We start from the raw sequence: 26,200 nt of genomic DNA, 5'->3' as shown, positions 1-26,200 counted from the left end.
AATGGCTATACTTTAAATGCTGAACATACAGGCTCTCTGGTGTACAGATAGAAATGCATACAGCAATTCATCTCCACAACTTTGCTGAGCTGAAAGCTAATCTTCCCTGAGGCTTGTGGATGTATACATGAGTCCGAATGGACACAAAATAAAAGTGTAAAGCAGGGCTGAGCAAACCTTCTCTGCAAAGGACCAGGTGGTAAACACTTTAGCGTTTATAAGCCACACAGTCACTGTAGGAACTATTGAACTTGTTCACAACTACTCTGCTTTTAGGGCAACCAAGGACTATGTAAATGAATGGGTGTGGCTATGTCCCAATAACTTTCATTTCTACAAACAGTAGGGGGCCAGACAAGGTCCCCAAACTGTAGCTTATTGGCCTGCAGTATAAGTGGATAATTTACTATACCCTTTGTGGACTTGTATAGGAAACAACGTCACTTGCAGGGGGTGGGGGGTACATTATTCTTCTGCCTGATTAAAAAAAAAACATTTTATTTTATGTGTATAGGCATTTTTCCTGCATGTATGTCTGTGTACTACATGCCTGTCTCACGCTCATGGAGTCCAGAAGAGGGCACTGGATACCCCTGAAACTGGAGTTAGAGATGGTTGTCAGTCACCATATAGGTGCTGGGAATCAATTCTAGGTTCTTTGGGAAAAAAGCCAATGCTCTTAACTGCTAAGCTATTTATCCAGACCATGCCTACTTTCATTTATTATCTATCTATCTATCTATCTATCTATCTATCTATCTATCTATCTATCCATCCATCCATCTATTTTGATGTTGGGGCCTTGTTCATGCTAAGCATGTACTTCAGCAATGAGCTACATCTTGAGCCTTGCCTTTGTTTATACACACACACACACACACACACACACACACACACACACACACATATATATATATATATATATATATATATATATATATATATATTTCTACTTCACAAAAGAGCCATGTAAGGAGATCTGTATATGAAAATATAACAAGTTCTACAAAGCTGTTTGCTAGGTTGGTAATGTGGCGCATTTGGAAGAATATATGTGATCTTATTTGGGCAGCAGTGGTATAAAAGGGAAAAGGATACCATTGGGCTGTTAGTGATAAAATTCTGTGGAATAGATCAATAAACAAATTTCAGAGGTAGAAGAAATCCTCAAGCAGGACTATTTTCTTAATTATCTTATGCACTAAGCTTGTCTTGTACAATATTATTTATTAATCGGTATAAAAGAGCATCTCATTTTAGGAAGTCCAATGCCCCATCAATAGAAAAGCATTTCTTTCATTAATATGCACACTTGTATATAGAAATCTACATTTCTAGACCACTAAAGGATCAGAAACACATGGACACAAATTGCTTAAAGTGCTTAATCTTAAATCATATGTATTGCTTGCACTACTCCCATAGTGTTTCTATGCAATAATGGTGGCGATTCAGTAAGTGCTGGACAGTAGATAGTGTCTATTATGCTATAATTCAATGTTTACACAAACTTAAAGAGGGGTAGATCATAGATAGATAAATAGATCAGACAGAAATTGGCTAATGTACACTGAGCACCCAATTATGAACAACGAACTATTCCTAAAGATTAACTAGGAAAGATAAAATTATAAAGTCAAATGTGCACACTTCCACTTCTTGGGTATGCTGCAGTTATATTGCCCAATATTCAAACTAGAGATGACCATGGCTTAGGACTAAGTGGAGCAACATACTCTCTTTATTAACAGTTGAGCAAAAACAGAGATAATATCAGAGGCCTAATTTAATTTGCTGAATGGCTATGAACAAGGAACCTAACTTCTTTGTGCTTCTAAGCACTCTGGAAATGAAAGCTGAAGATTAGATACCCTTAGGCCCAGGTTTAAGTCACAAGTGTGGCAAGCAATAGCATAGATGTTGTAAATTCAAGGCATACAGTATCAGTTTACTCTCTATATTTACGACAATTTTAATTTCTTTCTACAATAAAGCTTTTCCTTTGTTGGAAATTAACTAGCAGGGTAAAACAAACCATGAGATGGTTTCTAATAACACATTTCCACTAAATGTCAGACCTCTGGCTCTGACATCTGTTTTGAGTTACTGAAACAGCTGTAGCAACCAAGATCTCCATTTGTTTTTGGTAATATAATTCTAGGAACATGGACAGAAGAATCAGAATAAGACCAGTAAGTCCTCTACGACATTAGCCCAGTCTTGGGAAAAACTTGCATGGTAAAAAATTTAAATTATTTTTTGAAAGATACATACATGGGCAAGGAAACCTGAGACAAGGTAGATAAGAAAACTTTTGAACCCTGGATCAGTAAATCAATTTAGCAGGTTATAACCAACATTTTATTCCTGAGCAAATTAAACAGAAACATCAGATGTGACATGTAGTATAGGAAGTACTGCTTCACATTGTTTTTCTGATATTTGTATATACATGTGATTATAAATGTGTGTTGTAAAACTGTTGCAAGTATATACATCTATGTATGTGTATAAAAGCACATATGCAATCTACTTTATTTTGGTACCCTAGTTTGTGATAAAAACATACATAATACATAGTTAAACCAGGTTGATGGCCACTGTTCAGAATATCAAACATGCTTGTATGACTTTATGAAGCTTTTCCATTGGGAGAGTCTTTTTAATTCCAAGATTTAAGATGCTCAGGAACTTCTTCTTAATATCAACGTAACATAGGCATTAAATGGTAAGCTGTCTCTGCCTAATTCAGTTGTCTCTATTTACACACCAAACCAAACACAAGCATAAGTGTACACATACACACAAACACACACACATGCATGCGTGCATAATACTGCTTTTCCAGTTATAAATTTTTTAGTTACAAATAAACTATTCCAACCATTATAATAATGCTCAAGTTACCAGGAGGGAAACAAAAAAATACTAAGATCATAGTGTCACAGAAAACCTAGCCAAAGGGCTGGGGAGACAGTTCAGTGAGTACAATGCTTGCTAAGTGAAGACCTGAGTTTGGGTACCTAGTACCCATATAAAAGCTGGGTATAGTTGTAAGCACCTATAACCCTAGTACTGAGGGAGGCAGGGTAGACAGGTGGACCTGGGGGCTTGCTTGCCAGCTAGTCTAGCTAAAACTGAGCCCACTTCAGAGAAAGAACCTGTCTAAAAAACTAAAATGTAAAGAGATAGAGGGAGAGACTCGATGCCAGCATCTGGCCTCCAGGCATAGGCATATATATATATTCATACTAAACACACACACACACACACACACACACACACACACACACACACACACACGTCTGTTTCAATACTCTGAGACTTTAGCATTTACCCTCTTATAATGTAGGGTTTTTTGTTTGCTTTTCAAGAATGAATTAATTTTCAAGGCAACCGACAATGATTAAATAAAAAATTAGTCAATGGAACAAATTATAGATAAGGCTTCTTTCTCCCGTATTAGAGCACTCAAGTCAGCATTTAGGATATCATACTCTTCCTTAAGTACTAATTTAATAATATTATCTAGGTGCCTGAAACAGAGCTTCCCAGGGTCCCAAACAAGCAAACCCAAACCACACTCATAAATGTCACATTAGGCGTGTGAACTGTAAACACTATAGTAGGGAAGGTAGATGCTTAATGTCTCAGGAGGCTCTTTCCACACTTAGTTCACCTGTCAGGACTCTAGAAGTGGGGTGCAGCTAAACAATACAAAGGATTTCCTTTTCAAGCTAACCCGAGAGGACTTGGGACAGAAGTCTTGAGGTTGAGTCTTCTCTGCTATATTCCTGTTGCTTAGGTGTGCTTCAGGCTACAAACAGAGCAGCTCGCAACCTCTCACAGAGCAGGGAAATGGGTTACCAGTTCAAGAGGCTGGGATGAAACACATGTCTATGACGTTTAAGAAAAGGTAAATGGGTAATGAAATGTGTGGTAGATACCTATATCCCTGAAGCGTCTAGCTACCTTGAAGAAGAAGAAGAAGAAGAAGAAGAAGAAGAAGAAGAAGAAGAAGAAGAAGAAGAAGAAGAAGAAGAAGAAGAAGAAGAAGAAGAAGCCTCTACAGAAGTCTATGTCCTTCCTAACACACATACTGCTTCAATCATGGAAAATATCTCTCTATTATAAAAATTGTATTAATGCATCAAGTTCTGAATTTCTTTGGAATACTACATTCCCACGGAATCAAGAGTTCTTTGAAAGCCAAGAACATATTCTTTCTTTGTATTCCTAATACTTTCTCTGCTACATAGTAGGCACTAGTAAAATCTGGAAGGACAAAGTGAGGATAACAAGGGGGAAAGCATTTTTATTTCTACCAAGCTGGTATATAGTCTTCTCTTTCTAAATAATGAAATCTAAGAAGAGGAGATACCTAATAGAGTTAGGATGGGGATGGGGCAAGGGGTTAGTGGAAGACAGGTATGAGTTTTATTTGTTAAAAATCTAACAGTGGTGCTCAGCAGTGAAAGATGGCTAGTAGAGACATTTAAAATTAGCTTCCTTGATGGTTCCTTAGCAACGCTCTACCAGAACATTATTGCTTTTAATGTGCACTGCACAACGTTCACTCACACATCAAATAGCTAGGAAATGGCCATTGCTAACAGACACTGAACAAAAAGATAGGAAAAACACACTACTCAAACCACCCTCTTTATTGCCCTTATGGAGACGAACAAAAGGCTCAGATTTTCCACCACCATTCCCTTCCTAGGCTGCCCATTAGGGGTGCCAATCACTGGCCACAAGGCTTTCTCTTTCCTCCTTTCTGCTTCTCTTGGCTTTCTTTTTGTCAGCTCACAGGTGACCTTAACTGTTTTTTATAGGTTGATGGGGGGTGGTTCAGTGACTCTCTCAGGTAATAAACCATAACAAGAGCAGTAAAATATCTCTTTGGATGAAGTAAGCCATTTGTGGCTAATACAGGCTGGTGGGGAAATTTTGTGTGCTTAAGTCCTGCTTTGTGTGGGGTGCAAACATGTACAAGGTCATTGTGATAGAGAAAAAGAATGCCTTTTTTGCAAGGAAGTAAAAACCTGATAACCTTACCTATGGAGATGTAATTATCCCTGTATTGAAATGATGGGGTATGACACAATTTTCAAACACAAAGGGCATCAGATTGTCAGCCAGAACCCCCATCACGATCACTTACTAGATATTTTCTAGGCCTCACTGTTGCACTTACATCCCTGGCAAAGGCAGCACACAGTAGTAATTTTCTTATCTGTGAAAGCCATATAGTAACTGCTCTTAAATAAAAGGTACCACATAATTAGCTCTTCAAACAAACATGTGAACCATGTAAAAGACTTTATAAGTTCAAGGTGGAATTCTTACTTCTAGAAATCATTTATTCACACAGGTATTTGAACTCAAAATATACCAAGCTAGAAATCTATACTAAAAATAAAATTTCATTGTTGAACCCAAATTGGCATTCTGCCAGCACATGTTGGCTTTCAATGGCCACAAACCTATCAGTTAGAATGGAAGGGAAAGGCAAGCTCTGAGTCCCTTGTAGATAGAGGTCCTTACCTCTTGAACTAGGGAAGGAGTTGTTGAGTTGCTCCATGACCTCTTCTAATCCTGTGCTTGTATCCTGGGGAGGACTCAGAAGATCTTCCTCACCTTAGTGAAAGAAAAACAAGGAATAACCATCATACTCCTGTCAAACGCAAACATAGGAAAGGGCCATAGTAGTAGTCTACAAACGACTGCAAGTTCATTTTACTTGCTCATAAATAATTAAAAAAATCCTCAAACAACTCCTCAGGCTTGATAATTAGGGACAACTTCCTGAGTGTGTGGAAATCCACAAGGTAATTTACCCATGCTATTATTCTTTGAGAGGAAAACTGTGTCTATTCTTATTAGTTAACATAAAGTCAATAAAACACCTTTTCTTGAAGCCTATTAACAAATGTGAAACTTCTAAAAAATAAAACAATTATTATTACACACTTGAAGTATGCTTCCTCAGCACAACAGAAAAATAAGAATGCAGCAGATTGAAATTACTCCATAATGATAATAAGAGAAAGAGATAGAGAAACTGGTGTTTTCAGTCTTTTACATTTAACAACAACAAAAACAAAACAAAAGTAGCACTAAAAACAAATGTAATAAAAAGGAAAAAACCCACTGTACCAGAACTACTAAATACTAACATTAGTATTCTAAGGACAATAGACAGAGAACACTGAAACATTATGCCCTTTACTCCTTGTTACCTGGAACTGCATTATCATTTTTGAATTGGGAATTCATTGTAGATAGTGTGTGGATCAGTGTCTCTACTCAAATAAGATCTTAAGTAATGAGAAATTTTCTTAGGTGCAAACCAAACTAATTTGAATTCTGAAGGTTCTTTGAAAGTTGTTTTTCATGATAATCAACTCCCAATCATGAAAATACTTCTTTTTAAAGCTCTGTTTGTTAAGTACATCGTTACATCCATTGAAAGCGAGGCCTTGTTCAAGCAAGTCAGAAATAATGAAGGGGCTTAAGGACAGCTCAGGTTCACATGTGACTTGGAAATGACTAGGGAGGTAGTGATTAAATGATTTACATATTCTTTTCATTTCCTTTGGTCTATGCCACACTTGGATTTTCAGCTAAGATTCTAATCCTGTAGTCTTTCCTGTATTTTCAACAATATTTTTAAAGCACAAGCAGAAAGATCATTTGCTAAGACAAAATTGTAGTCTAGGTGGACATGAGTCTGCATGTCATTCCTAGAATGAAGGGCTAAGACACTGGGGTGGATAAAAAGCCTCTGATTCTGTGAGTCTCATGCCAGAGCAAACCTCTTTGAAATCCTAAGCACAGAAAAGATGCAGTGAAGAATGAAGGTCACAAAGCCGTAAAACAAGATACTGGATTCCTCTTCCTTACAATCTTCTCTCTGCATACATGCACATGTGTGAACATATACATAGACATACACATGCACACGTACTTTTAACTTTCTATCTTCAGAAAAAAATGGCATTTAGTATTTCTAGTTCACTTATTATTGCATTTTAAAATGCCTACTATCTGGTGAAGCTGGGGTGAATAAAATATTACTAGAAGAAACACAACCCTGACCAATAGCAGGGCCAATTACATCTTTTTGCTCCATTACTGATGCAAATTTTTGTTGAAATGGGAAAGGTGAGGCATTTTCAACGGCAGCAAGTCCATGATCATGACAGTATGTCTTACAGATTAAATCAGAACGAGCAGAAACATTCAGCATTGAATATATCTGACAGTTTAATTACATCATATCTGAGTTCTAGGAACTTCATTGTGCTGTGTTAAGACCCAGGTACAGTTCAATGATGTGACTGGCAGTAGTGTTCTTGAATGACTTCAAGAATCAAACTGTAAGGTATAAGCTAATGGTGTCAGCTAAGTTCATCCTTACAGATAAACTATCACCTGTCTCAAAAAAGAGTATCTAAGTTCAAATGTAAAATTGGCTTGTTTTTAATAGTAAGCTTTTGTGACAGTGATAATTGTATCCATTTAAACATTTTTGGACATATTGGGGTTTGCATGCACTCAGATGTTGATCTAATAATCATTTTAATATTTTTAGAACACCTGACACATTCTTAGTTATACATAAACCAGTATATTCTGTTACCTCAGATTTTTTTTTAACATTCTCCAGATTTCTCAAGATGGCTTAACTCACCTCTTTGTAAGAACTGAAATCAGATCCATCACATATATGCAGGAGAAAAAGTAAGTAGGCTAACTGAAGAATTCTTAGCACCTAATATAGTCTCTATCAGATTATACTGAAAAATTGAAACAGTTAAATGAAATCTGAATGTAACACCACTGACTGGAAAGAGGAAGAGCAGGAGGGAGAAAGAGATACAAGAGTGATAACGGATATGATCAAAATATTTATTCATATATAAAAAGTCATAAAAACCCTATCATTATACAATTAATATATGCTTATAAATATTTTAAGAATAAAGTACTAGAATTGTGTTTTTAGATATTGGACAGGTTTCTTTTTTAATGCCTTTCTAAAAAACATTCAAGGGGTTGGAGAGATGGTTCAGCAGTTAAGAATGCTTCTCGTTTTTTTTCAGTTCAAGGCACCCATGTTCGTAGCTCACAACCACCTACAACTCCAGCTTCAGGGGATTCAGTGCCCTCTTTTAGAGGCACTCATTAACTATGTAGGTGTGTAAAGGAGTGATGAACACTCAGAAAAGGGTCAGATGCAACTGAGCCAAAGACTTGAAGGTATGAACCGTGCAGATATATGAGAAAATAGAGCAATAGACAAAGGAGGAGCAACTACGAAGCTGCTGGCCAGTCAGCATGGTTGGTTTGCTCATAGGACAAGACGGGTACAAGTATACACAGAGTAATCAAAGGCTGGGGAGGCGGGTCTCTTTCATGGTCCAAGAATGTACACTTGATTATATGACCTGTTATGGTGAAGGAAATGTTCACAGATGTGATATGCTGAGAAGCTTATATTGCTTATGAGTTGTTTCATTTGCCTTCTTGTGTTTATGTGCTAGAAGAAACACATAGTTCAGATAGCCTGCTGACACATGGAGGATGAGAGACGATGTGAACATTTCATGAACTCAACTCACAACCAGGGGTGAGGTTCAGCTGAGCTCTTACACAACTTGAACCTACTAACGGATATGAATGAGAAATGCTCAATTTGAAAATTTTGTGGCTACTTGGAATAACTCACTGGTTTTCAACCCATAAGAATAAGATTTAAGGATATATAAGTGCCAATTTCACAACTTGATCATTACACGTTACATATGTGAACTGAATTTTAATACTGGACCTCATAAATAACGGTAAATTCATATCGATTTTAAAGTAAAAGTTTAAAAAATAACTGACACACTTTGTTTTCATTAGTCAGAACAGTAAGATACCAATATTTACCATTTGCCTAATAATACACTACGCAGCTACAATACAAAAGGCAACCCCAGAAGGTTCTAATTATAATTCATGACAAGCTTGCTAAATAACATTTTTCTTCATTTATTGCTAAGAAAAAGCACATTGAGTGTCAATTGTGCCCACTTGGAATTTTGCCTCTTATTATCCCCACTTCACTGACTATTGCCTGCTCAAACAATATAATGCTAGTGGTTAAGGGAATCCATGCCAATTCCTTAACATTAGCTGGTCAACTTGATTCTACTCCGCACTGACTTTCATAAACATGCCTACAAAGTAATTTTGGGTCATTAACATTTTCTCCAGCTTTATTTTAAAGTTAATGTTTAGAAATGACTAAAAATATTGAAAGGTAATGGTTTAAAATACAAAAGACATGGTCATAGTGAAGTGGAACCTTGATGTGGTATAATAAAATAGTTTCCTCTAATCACTGGCAAAATGAGGAAAATAATTGAGATAACTTGGTTTAACCTAAGAACACAGAAATGGCATGGCTTTCCATGCCAACACTTTTGAGTCTTCTGAAAAATATGCTGACTTCAAACTTTCTAGAATGGATGATATCCTACCTGACTCATATCCTGTTTCTAATTCCCAAGGCTGATAGTGGGTTTGCTTGTTGAAAAACAAATATTGTTTTAGCCAGAACATATTCAGCCTATGCAGAATAAATGTAAGAATCCTTAATTCTATAATTTTGGCCTGTATTCAGGCAAATTTTTTTCTTTTTAAATATGGCACCATGTCTTAGAAAACTACTTTTTCCTATAAAAGAGGATACATGTGAGCACATACACTCAACATGCCATGACTAGACACTGAATACATTTGTAGCACTGATCCACTTAGGAAACGTAACTTGTTTTTCGAAATTGATCTAGTGAGAGGGGTTCTGTAACACAAAATCTTTCTCTTATTTACTTCTGTTTAAAACGATCAAGATATAGCGATACTTAACCTGCAACTTGCATTGTTGTACATATTTTTTTAAAAAAAGAATATTCCCACCATGTTGCAGAGGGATTTTATCTCCTTTTCAATTTCATGTGTTATTATTCTACTTATGTCTCATCTTTCTTAGTTCTCTATAGTTTTTCAATAGTAAAAGTATAATGATGTATCTAATACTTTATATTTAGGACCAATTGTGTTTTCATATCCTAATTAATAACAGCTGTTTTCAGTTTTATATATGTTATGTAGACCTTCTTTAGTAAATTATGGTATGAAAGGATGATGTTGATTATTAGTTGGTCAGCTTTAAAGTATGATAAAGATACTCAAATTAAAATGTCTTAAATATATGCAATTCTTCCCTGTCTACACAAAAACGTATTATGCTTGGGGCTGGAGAGATGGATTGGCAGTTAAAAGCAATGAGTGCTTTTCCAAAGGACCTAGGTCTGGTTCTTAGCACCCAAATGATGGCTCACAATTGTCCATAACTCCAGTTCCAGGGAACTCAACACTCTCTTTTAGGCTCCGAGGACAGCAGACATGCATACAGTTGTAGTAGTTTGAATGAAAATGGCCCCCATAGGCTCATAGGGAGTGGCACTATTAGGAGATGTGGCCTTGTTGGAGTAGATGTGAACTTGGAGGAAGTGTGTCACTGAGGGTGGCTTTGAGGTTTCAGAAGCTCAAGTCAGGCCCAGTGGCTCACTGTCTCTTCCTGGTGCATGCAGTCCAGATGCAGAAGTCTCAGCTACTTCTCAGCACCATGTCTGCCTGTGTGCCGCCAGCATGATGGTAAACTTCTGTGTGCTGCCATGCTTGCTGCCATGATGGACTAAACTGCTGAACTGTAAGCCAGCCCCAGATAAATGTTTTCCTTTGTAATAGTTGCCATGGTTTTAGTGTTTCTTCACAGCAATAGAAATCCTAACTAATACAATGGCGCGCGCACGCGCGCGCGCGCGCGCACGCGCGCGCGCGCGCGCACACACACACACACACACACACACACACACACACACACGATAGATACATAGATAGATAGATAGATAGATAGATAGATAGATAGATAGATAATCTTATGCTGATTTCCAAAAGAGTAAGTCAGAAAGCACTTTACTGCAGGTTTGTTGCACTGACAATAATCAGTTGGGAAAGAAAAAGATCAAGAAATTGGAACTATCTTTAAGGAGTTTAATTTATAGGGTATTCTAGGAGGAGGAAAGAAATGCTAATAATTTCTGTAACATAGAATAAATTATATGATATAATGCACGACAAAACCATATATGATGCAGTTACAAAAGAACATCCACTGTGTGCAAAGAGGATAATCTATTTCAGGTTAGTAAAAACACTGTTTCTAGGCTAAAGATTTTAGAATTGATTCAATAGGCAAATCAGGCCTCAGGCTAGGAATAGTGTTATATAACCTGCATAGCTGCAAAGTAATAGGAAACATATGGAAGATGGCTTGGAAAGAGAGGCCAAAGAGAGAGAAATCAATCAAGACAGTATGTATATGTGTTCAGGTAGAAGATGACAAAAGGCTGAATTGAGGAAAAGAGGGAAAGAGGAAAAGCATGGTAACTACACGTCAAATATTTAGCAGCAACATACTCATAAGGAAACAAGCAGGCAGATCCCAATTAAGGAACAAACACTTGGTCTCGAAACATGTAAAGATGCCTGGAAAGTGTTTGAGACTGAAGGACACTACAGAGACTTGTCAATGACATGGAAAGCATGGCCATTCATTGGATCCTTAAATAATAATAATAATAATAATAATAATGAAAGCTACAGAGAATGTTATTGGCAGAATTGAAGGTATCACAATTGAAGTTGCAGAGTACATAGCAACAGTCTCTTGATTTGATTTAGTGGTACTCCACATTGAGTTCTGGATCTTATATATACCAGAAAAAATTCTACCAGTGATTTACAGTACTGGCCCTAAAGTTTATTTCTCGAGTAATAATTCTATATTGGTTATGTAAGAAATTATCTTTCATCTTGAAAGACATATTTTCAAGTCTTTTGGGTAAAATGTTATTTTGTGTGAAACAGATGCTAAATGGGTCAGTACAATAAAATAAACCAAAAAACAATTTAAGTATGTTGAATATGCACACAAAATATGAATATATGGAGAGTATGTCATCTTAGAGATATACATAAGTAGATGTCAATATAAACAAAACATTAGTATAAGGATACATAAATAAGTAGATATATAATAACTGTGGCAAAATGTTGAATTAATTGCAATTTTGCTATAAATTTGGAGTTTTTCTTAAATAAAAAAACAGGAAAAAATAACATATAAATCTCTAATATTAATAACAAAACTATTTTTAAGTGCTTGTGAAATGTTAGAAGAAATTTCAAATAAGCAAAGCAGAAACCACTTTAGGCAGAGTAAGTTTGAGAAAGTAAGGAGTTATTTGATATGAAGAATTTAATTGTTAGGAAGGCACACACATGAGTATACAGAGGTCAGGAATGTAAAAAAGCTAGTTTTGTAAATTTATATTTCTTTGTTTCTTCCAATAAAATGAAAATTCTATTAGCACAATCTCCCAGTAACAACTGTATAGAATACATACAATGCAAAAAGACTTTTTAGTGATAAGGATTTTATGCTCTAAAGAGGTACAGTGGTCCCTCTGTATCTGGGGTAGGGTGATGACAGGATCCTCTAGCCACCAGATTCATGAATGATAAAGTCTCTTATATAAAGTACTTTCATAGACACAAACATGCATCTTCCCATATATTTTAAATCACCTCTACATTACTTATAAACATATAATATGATGTAAATGCTGTGTAACTGACTGTTATATTATTATCATTTAATTAAGGAAATGACCCCAAAATTTCTATTTTTCTTTACAAATGGACATGCCCCTCCAAATATTTCTACATTTGCTTGGTTAAATCCATGATATGGAACTTTCAAATTTGGAGGGCCAACTGTAGTTGAATTCTTTAGACAGATCAGTTGTTATGACTTCTCCCATACTTCACTTGAAAGAAAATCATTGGGGCTGAGTATTTAAAGAATACTTTAGAATATAACTTAGCCAATATCATTCTTAACACATCTCGAAAGTTCACAGTTCAAGAACACATATCACAGTTATTTAAACATTTGAGACCATCATTTAAAAAATTCCCCTGGGATGGAGAGATGGCTCAGCTATAAAAGGCTAGGCTTAAAACCAAAAATATAAAAGTTGCCCTAGTCCTCTTTATTAAAGTTGGCTGACACAGTTCAATAAACACACACACACACACACACACACACACACACACACACACACACACACACCAAAAACAAACCCAACAGCAAAAACAACAAAAAACAGCACCTTTGAATTCAGACTTTTCTTTCAGAAAACAAATGTTCCAACATATCCTATCAACTTTATATAGGCAAATTACCTCTTACTCTAATTCAGGTGTTGGCATATAGCATTTCTATATTAGTATTCAGTTCCGAGCCATAACACTCCTGATCCTACAAATCATCCGTACCACACAGCCTGCTATGTACTTGAATTTGAGTGCTTTAACAGGCATACTGCCTCTTAGGTGTTGACAAGCTAAATAATTAATGCTTCTAAGCATCCAGAGTTCTGAGGCTCAATGCTAAAATATGTGATTTAATTTCTCATGCATTCCTTCAAAAAGGAAAATCCTGAAACAGAGATACTAAAGCTCATTTGTTTTCAGAATTTATTGACTTCTCAAAGGTGTTCTGTATTTTTTTCTCATGCTCGATGCTATCATTTACACTTCCCACAACCCATTAGTTGTATTCAGATGTCATATGCAAAAAGAGACTCTGACAGAGATGGTCCTAAATCACTGAGGTGTAGTAAAGTCAGGAAAACACATCAAACTTATCTTCTTCTGTTTGAGAGCAACTGAACCCTGGCTTTCCTATAAGGTTTGATTTCTTTGGACCTGGATATGCCCTCTGCCCTGCTCCAGATTCTTGAACATCACTGGATTTTCTTCAACTGCTTTCTTTCCTCAGGCATACTTAACTTCTTTGTGCCCTTGTCTACTTTCTTTAACGTCTGTGAATATCTATTATCACTCCAATGGTCTGAGTACCCTGCTGATGAACTGCTCAATTCTGGGCATATCCCAGCATGAACTATATATACTCTAACCTTTCCAGTGATCTCCAGGTAACACTGTTAGAACCCAAGTGGGAACCTACACCTTAAGAGCTTAAATGAAGGAAGAGCTTGGAACCATGTTCATTCCTAATACCACATTATTCAACTTTCATTACCACAAGCTCACTCCTCTGACTACAATCTATCTGTTCTCATTCTTTCCCTACCCGACTCAGTTTTTGAGATGTTTCACTGTAGCCCTGGCTAGCCTAGGCTATGTAGACCTGGCTGGCCTGGAACTTGCAGCCATCTCCCTGCCTCTGCTTCCCAGCTATTGAGATTATAAGTGTGAGCCACGAGACCCAGCTTTACTGTAACCTCTTGACCTTCCAATGAATGACTATAGCTCATTCATACCTTCAATCTTATTTTTCTGCCCTTACTGTCTGTATTAGGCACTTTGCCTTGCTTTAGTCTAACCCATAGATTATCTCATGCATGAATTCCTACACAGGGCTTGGAGTGTGAACAATCAAAAAGTCTTTCTGTGAATAAATACTGACTTGTGGGTTTGTTTTTTAAGCTGTGGTTCACGTGTGGCTCAGTCACTTCTCAAATTGATCCTCCTACCTCAGGCTCCAGAGTATCTGGGGCAACAGGTATTTATTACATCAAGATCTTCCAGGAAATAGTGGGAATCCCAAGGATAATTAGGTTAGGATCCGGGAAAGAGAAATAGTCATAGGGTTGATTCATGCTTACTCATTCATAAATGAGGAAGAAAGAAAGGAATAGGTCAAATACTGGTGGCATTCATGAAACATGATCGTCTAACAGCACAGGAAACACAATGAACATTGTCTGACAAGTGCTGTCATAGCCATTCATGACACTGAACATAGCTTCCTCCTTTAACTCTTCTTTTATCATGTATGCATCAGCAACTATAGATTTCTTAGAACCCAGTCCTGTGCAGAGATTCACCATGAAGAATGAATGATAGAAGACCATGCTAACACTTACCATTTCCTCTAGAAATTCATCTAATTCTTGATCCCTCATTCCTACTTGGGAATTGTGAGGGTGAATTGCCAATTTGGCAGAAGCAACAATAATCTAGGCGATAAATATGTATACATGTCTGTGAGGAAGATTTACTGGGTAATTGAGGCAGGAAGACCCAAATGTAGGTGGTATCTTTCCACTGGCTGGGTTTCTGGTCTGAATGCAGAAAAGGGAATGTGAGCTAATCACCTGCATTCATTTCTCTCTGTTTCCCAACTGTGAATGTAACATGAGCAGCTTTCTCGAGCTTCTGCATTCACACCTTCCCCACTGCTATAGACTCAAACTGAACCAAAATAAATCCTTTCACCCTTAAGCTGCTGTTATCAAGTATTTGTTGCAGCAATGGGAAAAGTAGCTAATAGAAAATGTTCTAAAAGTTTCTCTTTTTTTTTTGCCCCAATTCTCATTCCTTTTCACTGATCAACTTCCCTTTTCTGAAAATGGTCAGCATTCATTGTGATCTAATCAGCTGTAATTAACTTTCATTTCCACTGGGCTCATTGAGATTTCATCCTTTTTAGCATATCTTCCTTGAAGATTTATCTACTTCTCAGTCCTTTCCCACTCCAATTACTCAACTAGAGGTTGTCCTACTTAGCTTTAACTGTCAACATGACACAGCTTAGGGCCACCTAAAAGAGGAGTCTCAGTTGAGGGATTGCTCAGACAGACTGGCTGGTGAAGATGTCTGTGGTGGCTTGTGCTAATTGTTAATTGATATAAGAGGGCCCAGTCTACTGTGGGCAGCACCATTCTTTGGGCAGAGGGTCTCCTGGGCTTTACAAGAAAGCCAGCTAAGCGTGGGTTGGTGCACCAGAAAGAGCATCCCTCAGTGGATTCTGCTTAAAGTTCCTGTTTGAGTTCTTACCCTACCCTCCCTTAATGATGGGCTGTAAACTGTAAACTGAAGGCCGTTTCTCCCCTAGACTGTTTTTGCTCATGGTTTCTGTCATAGCAACGTAAAGGAAAACAGAACAAAGGTCTTCCCCAAAGCGTCGCGTCTAGAAACCTTTGCTACATATTTCTCATCTCATATCCTTCAGCAGTCAAATCCCAGGACATGTATTTTAATTCAAGTGGTCTGCCATTTTCTCAAATGCATTACAAAAATAATCAAACATTATACTACTGGGGGACTAGAAAGATGGCTCAATGGTTATGTTTGCTGCTCTTGCAGAAGACTGGATTTTCAGTTCTCAGCAACCATGTCAAGTGGCTCACAACTACCTATAATTTGAGCTCTATCTAAGGCTCTCTCTGGCCTTTGAAGGCACCCATACAAACATACATATATACACAGACACACATACACACACAAATAACAATATATATCTTTTAGAAACAATACAATAATGGGGTTGGAAGTATAGCTCTGTGGTAAAGTCCTAACGTCCTTGCACAACATGGCCAAGGCCCTTCACTCCATCTATAGTATGGGGAGAGGGAAAAAAAAAAGCTTTGATCTATATTGACAACCAAATTTCTCTTCATTTCTTCCCCTTATACTTTACAGTCAGTCCCTAGGTCCTCAAAACTCTGTTTACATGGAATAGTTTCAGAGATGGTTCCTTCCATTTCTCTCAAATGTGGACCCTCGGAACTCAAATATCTTGGGCCTGAACAAATACTCCCTAACTGGTGTATCCATCTAGTAGTTTTCCTTTGGGCAGCTTCATGTTTCAGAATATATCCTTTAGGAACTTTCTTTTCAGATATTCTCACCAGTGATGTGATTTTCAGAAGCTCCCTGAAATGAAATGACTTAAGCACCCCTTTAATGTGACTCTATCATTCCTCTGCAGACTGACTTCTCTCTACCTGTTGTTGGAAGTGTTATCTTTCCATTTAGTGAATCACAGTACTGCTGCTTCTTGCCATTGGCCCAAGCCTCTTACCTTTATACCTTCATTTATACTACTCCTTCTTCAGGATAGATTTGGTCTCTACTCCAACTTTTGGAATCCTTTATAAATATCAACTGGCCATCAAGCCTTGCCTTGTCAAGAGCTATAGTACCACTCTGCTTTGTCTGGAGTAAGTGGGAAGTTGGCTTCTTAGGTGTGTGTGACACTGGTGTTAGAAAATTTACTTGATGATTTGCACTGGTAACAGAAATTTTAATTTTCTTAGACACTAAGAATAACTCATTCTGGAACTAGCTGCTACTTACCCATAGACTCTGAAGTTTGACTGCCAACCACGCGGAGCAGCATAGGCTGACTGCTGTCTGACCTCTGCAGAGACGTAGAAGGAGAGGACACCGTGGTGCCATTCACCTTGGCCTCAGCCTGGGGCTAAAGTATGCAACATAAAAAAGTGTTATTTTTCATAATAAACTCAATAAAACTATAAGAACACCATAGTCAAAAAATAGGAATATTATAGACACCTAGGACTCAGACATTATTACCATCCCTACTTAAAAACCTCCTAGAAATTGGGGAATGTGAGATATTTTATTGTTGATACGATCCATGGATATGTATTTGCATTTGAACTGTGTCCACTTAAAAAAATGTAGATATGGTAGGACAAGATATGTCACCAAATTAAGAGGCTGAAAGATTGAGAAAGCCAAGTGAGAACAGAGCCAATATAAAACCCCAAAAGGTAATGGAGTGTTTATATTCTTGAGAAATATTAGTACCACAATACAAAGAACATTATTTTAAAATTTTAAATGCTCAGGAAATCTGGAGTCTGGCTGGATAGGCTCTGTTTTAATGCTGTATCTGTATCCTTCTATGTTCCCAGTGGAGGTATAAATCTTTAAATTATGTGTTAGGGATTTGGAGAAGGAAAAAAAAACCAAAGGCATACCACAAAATATAACTAATTTCAAAGAAGAGAATTTCATTTTAAACAGTCAAAATTTCATTTACAGAGGATGAACGGAAATCTTCTCGTACTTCTCATAAGATGCATTTCCAATTGGTAAAAACAAATGAACAGAAAACAAAACCAAAACCGAAAACATATTGGAAGATAGAATGATGCCAAATAAATATTGAAAAGTACTTTAAAGTTTAAAAACAAGCATGTGAGTTCTGTCTCTGAGTTTTATTTAAAAGAGGGAAGGGAAAGTCTGTAACTAGCCAGTATTAGAGAGGTGGTGGCCTTACTTGCTCCAGGAGCTGTCTCAGTCTATGTAACTGAGACTCCAGCTGCTTATTGTGGTCTTCCAGGATTTGCATCCTGGCTTCCAGGCGTCCCTTGTGTTGACGCAGTAGCTTGGCCTCAGCAATGAGCTCAGCATCCCTGGGACTCTGGGGAGAGGTGGGCATCATCTCAGGAGGAGATGGCAGTGGGGACAGGCCTTTATGCTCATGCTGCTGCTTCAGACGATCATATTCTGCTTGCAGATTCCTATATATATCAGAGGTTAAGAAAGAAAAGAAAGGAAGAAAAATTAATACCATCACCAGCTTTCATATAGCTGGCATACAGATGAATCTGATCACCACTGAACAAGAACAAGCAAGAGACAGGCACTAATGAATGGTTTATATGATGATGATCTTACCGACGCTAAAGGAACAAAATAAAACTGGAAGCTTTCGACTGGTGTGTGAGGAGAGATGTTTTTCAGTTTTTATGTCACACTAATAGTCTCACGGGTACTATGTTCAGATAAGTAAGCAGCAGAAGACTTAATCATTTTGTAAGTATTTCTTTATAATGTGAAATTAAAATTTTATGCCTCAATTCAGACTTCAATTTTCTTTAAAAAAAAATCAAAGTGTCAACAGAAATATCCAAACACACACACACACACACACACACACTCACAAAGAATAGTTCATGCATTCATCACACTGCTTTAATAATTTTAACACCTGCCATAATTTCTGCAAAACCTTTTTGGTTTTAGGGGATTTTTTTTTAATTTTTGCATGCATGCATGCATGTTATGCTGTTATAGAATCCAGGGTCCTGTACATTCCAATTTCTATTTTAAGAAATTAAATCTAGCAGGCAAAGCTGAAACTACCCCAATGTACCTTATCAGCCCCATACTATTCTCTCCACAGCATCACTGCTAAGGAGATAATGCCATACTGAATCCTATGTCCATCTATACCATGCATGTAGTCATGTGTTACCTTGAAATTAAGATGCTATTATTGCCTGTTCTCTACTTAGAAAAAAAGTAGTCACTACATGTAATTCAGTCTAGCATCACTACTTTGCATGTTCTTAAATCTTACATTTAAGAACTTTATGCTGAAGAATATACATACCATTTTGAGTTGCTTTTTGCCTTCAACATCATTTTTTGCAGCTGTATCCATGTTGGTACATAATAATTCGTTATTTTACTGCTATAAGGTTTTTTCTTGTTGCTTGAATATGTCCAAGTTTTCAGTTTTCCACTATTACAAACCATGAATTTCCTTATAGCAGTCTCTTTGGACATTGGGTTAAAGGATTCTATAAAATACATCTTGATGTGGGATTTTGGGGGTTCTTGTAATATCTTCATATATCGCCGAAGTACTTTCCTAAATGGTTTTATCAATTTGTTCTTTCAGCACTAGTGAGTGGAGCTTCCCATTTGCCACGTTCTTATAGAAAACTTGGTGTTAGCAGACATTCACATTTTGGACCAGCTGATGGCTGCATTTTAATCTTCACACTTCTGATCACTGATGAGTTGAACTTCTGCCATAACTGGCAGTTGAAATTAAAACGTGAAATGTCTCCCATATGCATGTGTTTGAACACTTGGTACTCAGCTGCTGGTGCTGTTTGGGAACCTTTAGGAAGGGGAATGCCTGGCTGTAGGTATTAGGTCAACATGGGCAGGCTTTGAGGCTTTGTAGGCAGGATCTGACTTCTGGGTGAATTGTTTTTCCTTATTAAAGTTTTGATAGAGTATAGATGCCTATTCTTTGAAAGTTAATATGTATAGGACACATTAGTTCCTGCAATGATATTTTTTCGATTTACTTATTATATATACCATAGGCATGCCTGGTGCCTGCAGAAGTCAAAGTAGGGTATTGTATCTCTTGGATGATTGTGAGCCACCATGCAGGTATTAATAGCTCACCTTGGGTCCTCTGCAAAAACAAATGCTCTTAACTGCTGAGCCATCTTTCTAGCCCATCTTGCCATATCTTGGTGTACAGTTAATTTTGTGAACATTCTATAGTATAAAAAAATACATTTCAACATATTTCTTCACAGTTGTTGTTTTAAGATAATGTTCCTTACAGTTACATTCTAAAACTTAAGATTGTGAGCCAGGACCTATTGCTGATGACAACACCTACATAATTCGTTAAACATAGTGGAATCAAACTGGTGTCTGCCTAGAGCCTTCACCCCTATTGTTCATGGTACTGAAAGGTACTCTGCATGCTACCAAACTAGAAAGGTAAACGCCGAGCCTGGCAGTGGTAGTGCTCGCCTTTAATCCCAGCACTCAGGAGACAGAGGTAGGTGGATCTCTGTGAGTTTGAGGCCAGCCTGGTCTATAAAAACGAAGTCCAGGACAGCCAGAATTGTTTCACAGAGAAACCCTGTCTTGAGATGGAAAACGAGGTAAACGCCAACCCAACTATAAACTCTTTGATTGACAAAAGTGACCTGCCTGCATGATACACTGATGTAATAATGGCGCAGAAGTTATGGGAGTATCCAACCACTATTTGATATGATTTAAGGCTCATTCCATAAGATGGAACCCATTCCTGATACTGCTCAAGTGGCCAAGAACCTAAGACTAAATAGACCATGCACCTATGAGAAAATGAAATACATTTTTTTCTGCTAAGGGAAAGTAGCAATAAAATGACTCTTAATGATATTTTCTAAATCAGTAGAGCAGTGTCTTACTCAGCCATCACCAGAGAAGCCTCCTTTTGCCAGTACATGGGAACAAATATTGAGACAACTAGACAATGTGCACCAAGTAAGAGACTTTGGAATACCCAATCTTAAATGGGATATTGTCATCAAATCCCTCTCCCAAGAGCTCAGGAAGCTTTGTGGAGGAGGAAGCAGGAAGATTGTAAGAGTTGGTGGGAATAGAAGACACCAACGAAACAGTGCCTTCCAGATACAGCAGTACTAACACACATATGAACTCCCAGAGACTGTGGCAGCATCCCCAGGGCCTTCACAGTCTAAGCCAGATGGGGTCTAGCACTGAGCAAGGTCTAGCACTGAGGAAGGAAGTGGACACAAATTCCTAGCCCAGGAGCTATCTCCAATTGACAACAGTTCACAAAGGAAAAAAACCTCATTTTTTCCAATGGAGTGGCACTGGGTATTATAAACCACACTTAAAGGCAGGCCCAATGCCCAGGGGTAGGTGTGTAACACAAAACGAACTCAATGGTATTTTTTTAAGGTTTTTGTCTCAGAATGCTTTATTTGGGATTTTTTTTTTAACCTCACAGATCTTTTGCTTATATGTTATGGTTTCTGATTTTGTGTTTTTATGGAATTTGTGTGTATGTGGATGTGTTTGTATCTGTGTCTGTATGTGTTTCTTGTGCTTTTCCTTTGTTTTTTTTTTTTTTTTTCCTGCTTGTGCGTTTGTTTTGCCCTATTCTGGTGTGTGTGTGTGTGTGTGTGTGTGTGTCTGTGTCTGTGTCTGTGTCTGTGTTTAGTTGCCTGTTTGTTTTCTAATGAGAGAAAGAAAGGGTGTGGGTTTGGGTGGGTGGGGAGGATCTGGGAGGATTTGGGGTTAGAGAAACTCTGATCAGAATATATTGTATAAGCAATTCATTTGCAATAAAAGTTAAAATTATAGATAAAAAACATGGTTCACAGAGATAGCTTAACAGGCCTGAATTCAACCAGTGGAAGTCAAATAGTAGAGGGAACCAACCTCTACAATTTGTCTTCCGAGCTCCGGGTATGTGCTGCTGCAACATGTACCCCCAGCACACACACAAAATAAACAGCATGCTCTTTAAAAATATATAACTTTTTACCATTTTTATGTGTAGGTGAACACCTGATCTGATTTGACTTTCCTCCCCTTGATAAACATTACGGCAACTCCACTCACTGTGTTTGACTCTGCCATTGCCACTGCTCTACATCAAGTGTCCATCAATAGACAGCTGCGGGTCTGCGCTGTCTACTCCATTCCACTGATTAGCACAGCTTCCCATCAATTGCTGTTCGGAAGGGCTTCACATTTCCCCTCCATTCTTCCTCAAAATTATCTAGGTTATTCTAATCTCTTTGATCTTCTGTATGATTTTAGTATCAAATTTTCATATTTCATGAAAATCCATGATCATATTTTTGGGTTTGAATTATATTGAATTTAGATATTAAACTGGGAAGAACTGTGTTCATATAATTGAGTTTTCACACACCGCAGTGGGGTAAAGCTCCTCATTATTGTTTTATATCTACAATATTTTATACCCACAGTATTGTTTATTTCACTTTTTTTCTTGTTGATTTTTTTACACATTTTGTTGCTGTTGTTTGAGACAGGGTTTCACTATGTAGCCCTAGCTGGACTGGAATTCTCTTAAGAGTCTCAAATTCACAGAGATCCTCTTGTTTTTTCCTCCTAGTGCCTGGATTATAGATGTGGGCCACAATAATGCTTACTTTTTATTTTTACTATTTTTAATAAGCACATTTGAGATACATTTTCCATTCTGTATATCAAAATTACATATATGTACATTTGTATATAAAACTTTAATTCAGTTGCTTATTCAAATTTAGAGGTAGTTTTTATATTTCTAACCACTTTACTAATCATTTTAGTATACTTTCCAATTCAGTTTCATTTTATTCAGAGAATAACTGTATGATACTAATCCAAATATAATCCAACTCTAGTTCATAACCACTTTTTAAATGTGTACTTAAAAATGCATTATGAGGCCAGGTATGGTGGTGCACACCTTTAATCACAGTACTCAGGAGGCAAAGGAAGGCATATCTCTGTGAGTTTGAGGCCAGTCTGGTCTATAAAGTGAATTCCAGGACAGCCTGGGTTGTTACACAGAGAAGTCCTGTCTTGAAACAACAGCAAAAAAGGTATGTATGTTCCTTTGTAAAAGATAGTATGTATTCATAAAGTACATTACTTTTGTTTACATTGTAAGTTTACTACATTTCTGATTCTATTGAGCTAATCAATTTCTTAGAGCAATGTTGAAATACAATGGCTTGTTTCTCCTTTTGAATCTATTATAACCTACTTCTTTGAGGATTTATATAACTGTATGTATAAAGACTTAGACTGTTATTGATTTTTTTCCTTTATAACTATTGCACTTAGTTTGGCTATACTCAATTGCCATTTGAAGGAATACAGACAATATTATAGCATAGAAATATTCCAATGCTGTAGGATTTCCTGAAAATACAATTACAAATGAGGATACTCTGCATTTGACTGAGGAGACTCTTGATAATTTCTTCTGCTTACAAAAACTAGCAAATAAGATGAAAGATTTCAGCTGTTCATAGATATTATTTCATCAGGCAAGATAAAAAGATGCAAGCTGTGAATAAGCAGGAGGTTTTCCACTGAATGGTATGAGACAGTAAATTAATCTCATGAATGAGTTTGAGCATTAGGGAAATGTTTTGTGCTCCAAATTAGAATAGGAGATGCCATAATTTCCTAAAAATTCAGTGTCAAAAGGCTGGATTCCACAAGACAGAAACAAGATCTAATATACGCTTGGTTATTGTTTTAAATTTACCTTGTACCAAATAGCACAAACTTTTCAGGAAATTAGCTAAAGTCATGCAGGAAATCAGTGTTTGATCTTTTTTATTTATAAGAATGGAATCATCAGTCTGTACTGACTGAGACCCTATTGCAATCAATCTTCAAGAGCTGTCTGTGAAGTGTGTTTTATAGCAATCTACTTTGGTAAAACAGTGGTACATGCTTCCTGGAAGTTAAGTTTACTTTCTTTCAGCAAGATACACTGTCCCTCTGGGTCTGAACCAGATGTATATACTTGTCCACATTAATTAAGTCCAATTTGTGAGCATTTATCAAGCCATCAGTTAAATGTTTCTAGGAAACTGAAGATGTGTTCAGAAGGGCTCATTCCACAGCAACAATCTTCCTTTTCCTCCCTTGCAAGTTACACACACACACACACACACACACACACACACACACACACACACACACACACACACACACACACTACTTCTGAGGCTAGAGAGATGGTTCAGTGGTTATGAGCACTGATTGCTGTTGCAGGAGACCCAGATTTGTTTCCTAGCGCCCACATGATGGTTAACAACTGCTCTTAATCCCACTTTCAGGGGATCCAACATTCTCTTTTGGCCTCCATGGCCACCAGGCATGCATTTGGAACACTTATATACATGCAAGAAAAACAAGACTACCTCTTCTAGTGACATATTCATTAGTGTACTGATCCTGGGTTCCAGTTGTACACAAGCCTCTCTTTTTGTTAGTTAGTATACGAGTTTCTTTGTTTGGACTCTGGCTTGAAGGCATGCTTGAAAAAGATGTGTCTAGGTTTTTCTTTATGTTGTCTTCTTCTAAACTCTCTCTCTCTCTCTCTCTCTCTCTCTCTCTCTCTCTCTCTCTCTCTCTCTCTCTCTCTCTCTCTCTCATGTTTTTTTGGATACTCCCATTCACCATTTCAGTCTACAACCAGATCTTCACTTGGCATCTATACTGAATGATACAAAGACAACACACATCTCACCACCAGGCAGTAGGTAGATTGTTGCAGACACTGCTTTCAAGGCTGTGCTGTTCACCTCCCTACTCCCTTTTCTACTGTCCCATGGTCTATGCATTAGGCTCATGGCTGCATTTAAGTTGTAGTTCATTACAGCAATCAAAACGTCCATGTTCAAGTACAAGTGTGCATGTATATCCATATGTTGGTGTATTTGGTGGGGGGCCCTGATTTCAAACAGTAATCTTGGCTCTGGGTTCCCACTTTGTAAAGAGAATTTTAAATAGTTTTATGATATCAGGAGCCAGAAGACCACAAATTCATCTCACTTATTACTCTCCACTATTTGCTTAGCTTTTCTTGTCATTTCTGGTCCACAGAGATATTTATCTAGTTTTAAAGTCCAGCTATGTCTTTCTATTTTTCATTTCATATATTAACTGCCACTAGATAAATGGTGGGACAAAGGCATATTCTTTAATACAAGAGCTAACCTCATCTTAATCAGAGACTAGGACATACAAATTTTGCAGATATATAGTCAGGGTTCCCTCAGTATTCACTACTCCAAGGTGACATGAGTCAATCAAGTATTCTTCCACTAAATAAAAATTCGATAAACATACAACAGCTCTTAGCTCAGTAAGCAACTTGATTGTATGGTTAACCACCCTGGGGCTTTGAGGTAACATATTTTGCTGTGCCAAGAGTTCTGAAGTTATACATGGCTCAAGGACAGTTTTTGTTTTGTTTTGTTTTGTTTTTTACAAGATCTCACTTTTGTAGCTATGGCTGCCTTAGAATTCATGTCATAGCCCAGGCTAGCCCCTCAACCAAAGTAGGTCTCTTGGCTAACAACTAAATAAAATGCAAAATTGTTTATGTCTAAATTCTCTTTTAATTTATTTATAAATGTTCAGGAGATTTATCAAGAAGTGCTAACGCATATGAGGTGGTTGAATTGGAAATGACTTTTAAAAAACATTCAATTTATGTGTATGAGTATTTGCCTATATATATACCTATATACCATGGGCATGTCTGGTGTACATAGGGGCCAGAAGAGGGCATTGGATGCCATGGAACTGGAGTTACAGATGATTGTAAGCCACCATGTGGGCACTGAGAATTGAACCCAGGTCCTCTAGAAGAGCAACCAGTGTCCATAACCCCTGAGCCATCTCTCCAGCCTCATGGAGATGAGTTTAATTAAGTGATGTTTTTGTTTTAGGCTTTGCTTTGCTTTGTTTTAGTTTTACAATAAGGCTTTGTAATGCAGTTTAGGCTTACTGAGAGCTGGATGTGCAGTCCAGGCTGACCTGGAACTCGTGGTCTTCGGCATTAGAAGTATGTGCCACAATGTCTGGATTACCAAATGCTTTAGAATAAATAAAGTCATAGTCACAGGGTTGT

The 26,200-nt window shown here is 37.3% G+C and overlaps 1 protein-coding gene across 15 annotated transcripts in view; it reads right to left on the bottom strand.

The window, feature by feature from the left end:
* The window catches only part of Dmd (dystrophin), a 2,209,767-nt gene that overhangs the window by 10,719 nt on the left and 2,172,848 nt on the right, over positions 1-26,200 (bottom strand). For all 15 annotated transcript variants that reach the window (XM_028881805.2, XM_037198928.1, XM_037198927.1 and 12 more), the window contains 3 exons: positions 18,245-18,488; positions 17,293-17,416; positions 5,548-5,640 (listed from right to left, as the gene is read on the bottom strand). In XM_028881805.2, the coding sequence (XP_028737638.1) occupies positions 5,548-5,640; positions 17,293-17,416; positions 18,245-18,488 (461 nt within the window). The remainder of the gene's footprint in view (positions 1-5,547; positions 5,641-17,292; positions 17,417-18,244; positions 18,489-26,200) is intronic.

Source organism: Peromyscus leucopus, chromosome X (genome assembly GCF_004664715.2).
Source record: "Peromyscus leucopus breed LL Stock chromosome X, UCI_PerLeu_2.1, whole genome shotgun sequence".
NCBI lineage: Eukaryota > Metazoa > Chordata > Mammalia > Rodentia > Cricetidae > Peromyscus > Peromyscus leucopus.
This window is presented reverse-complemented; position numbering and strand designations above follow the sequence as displayed.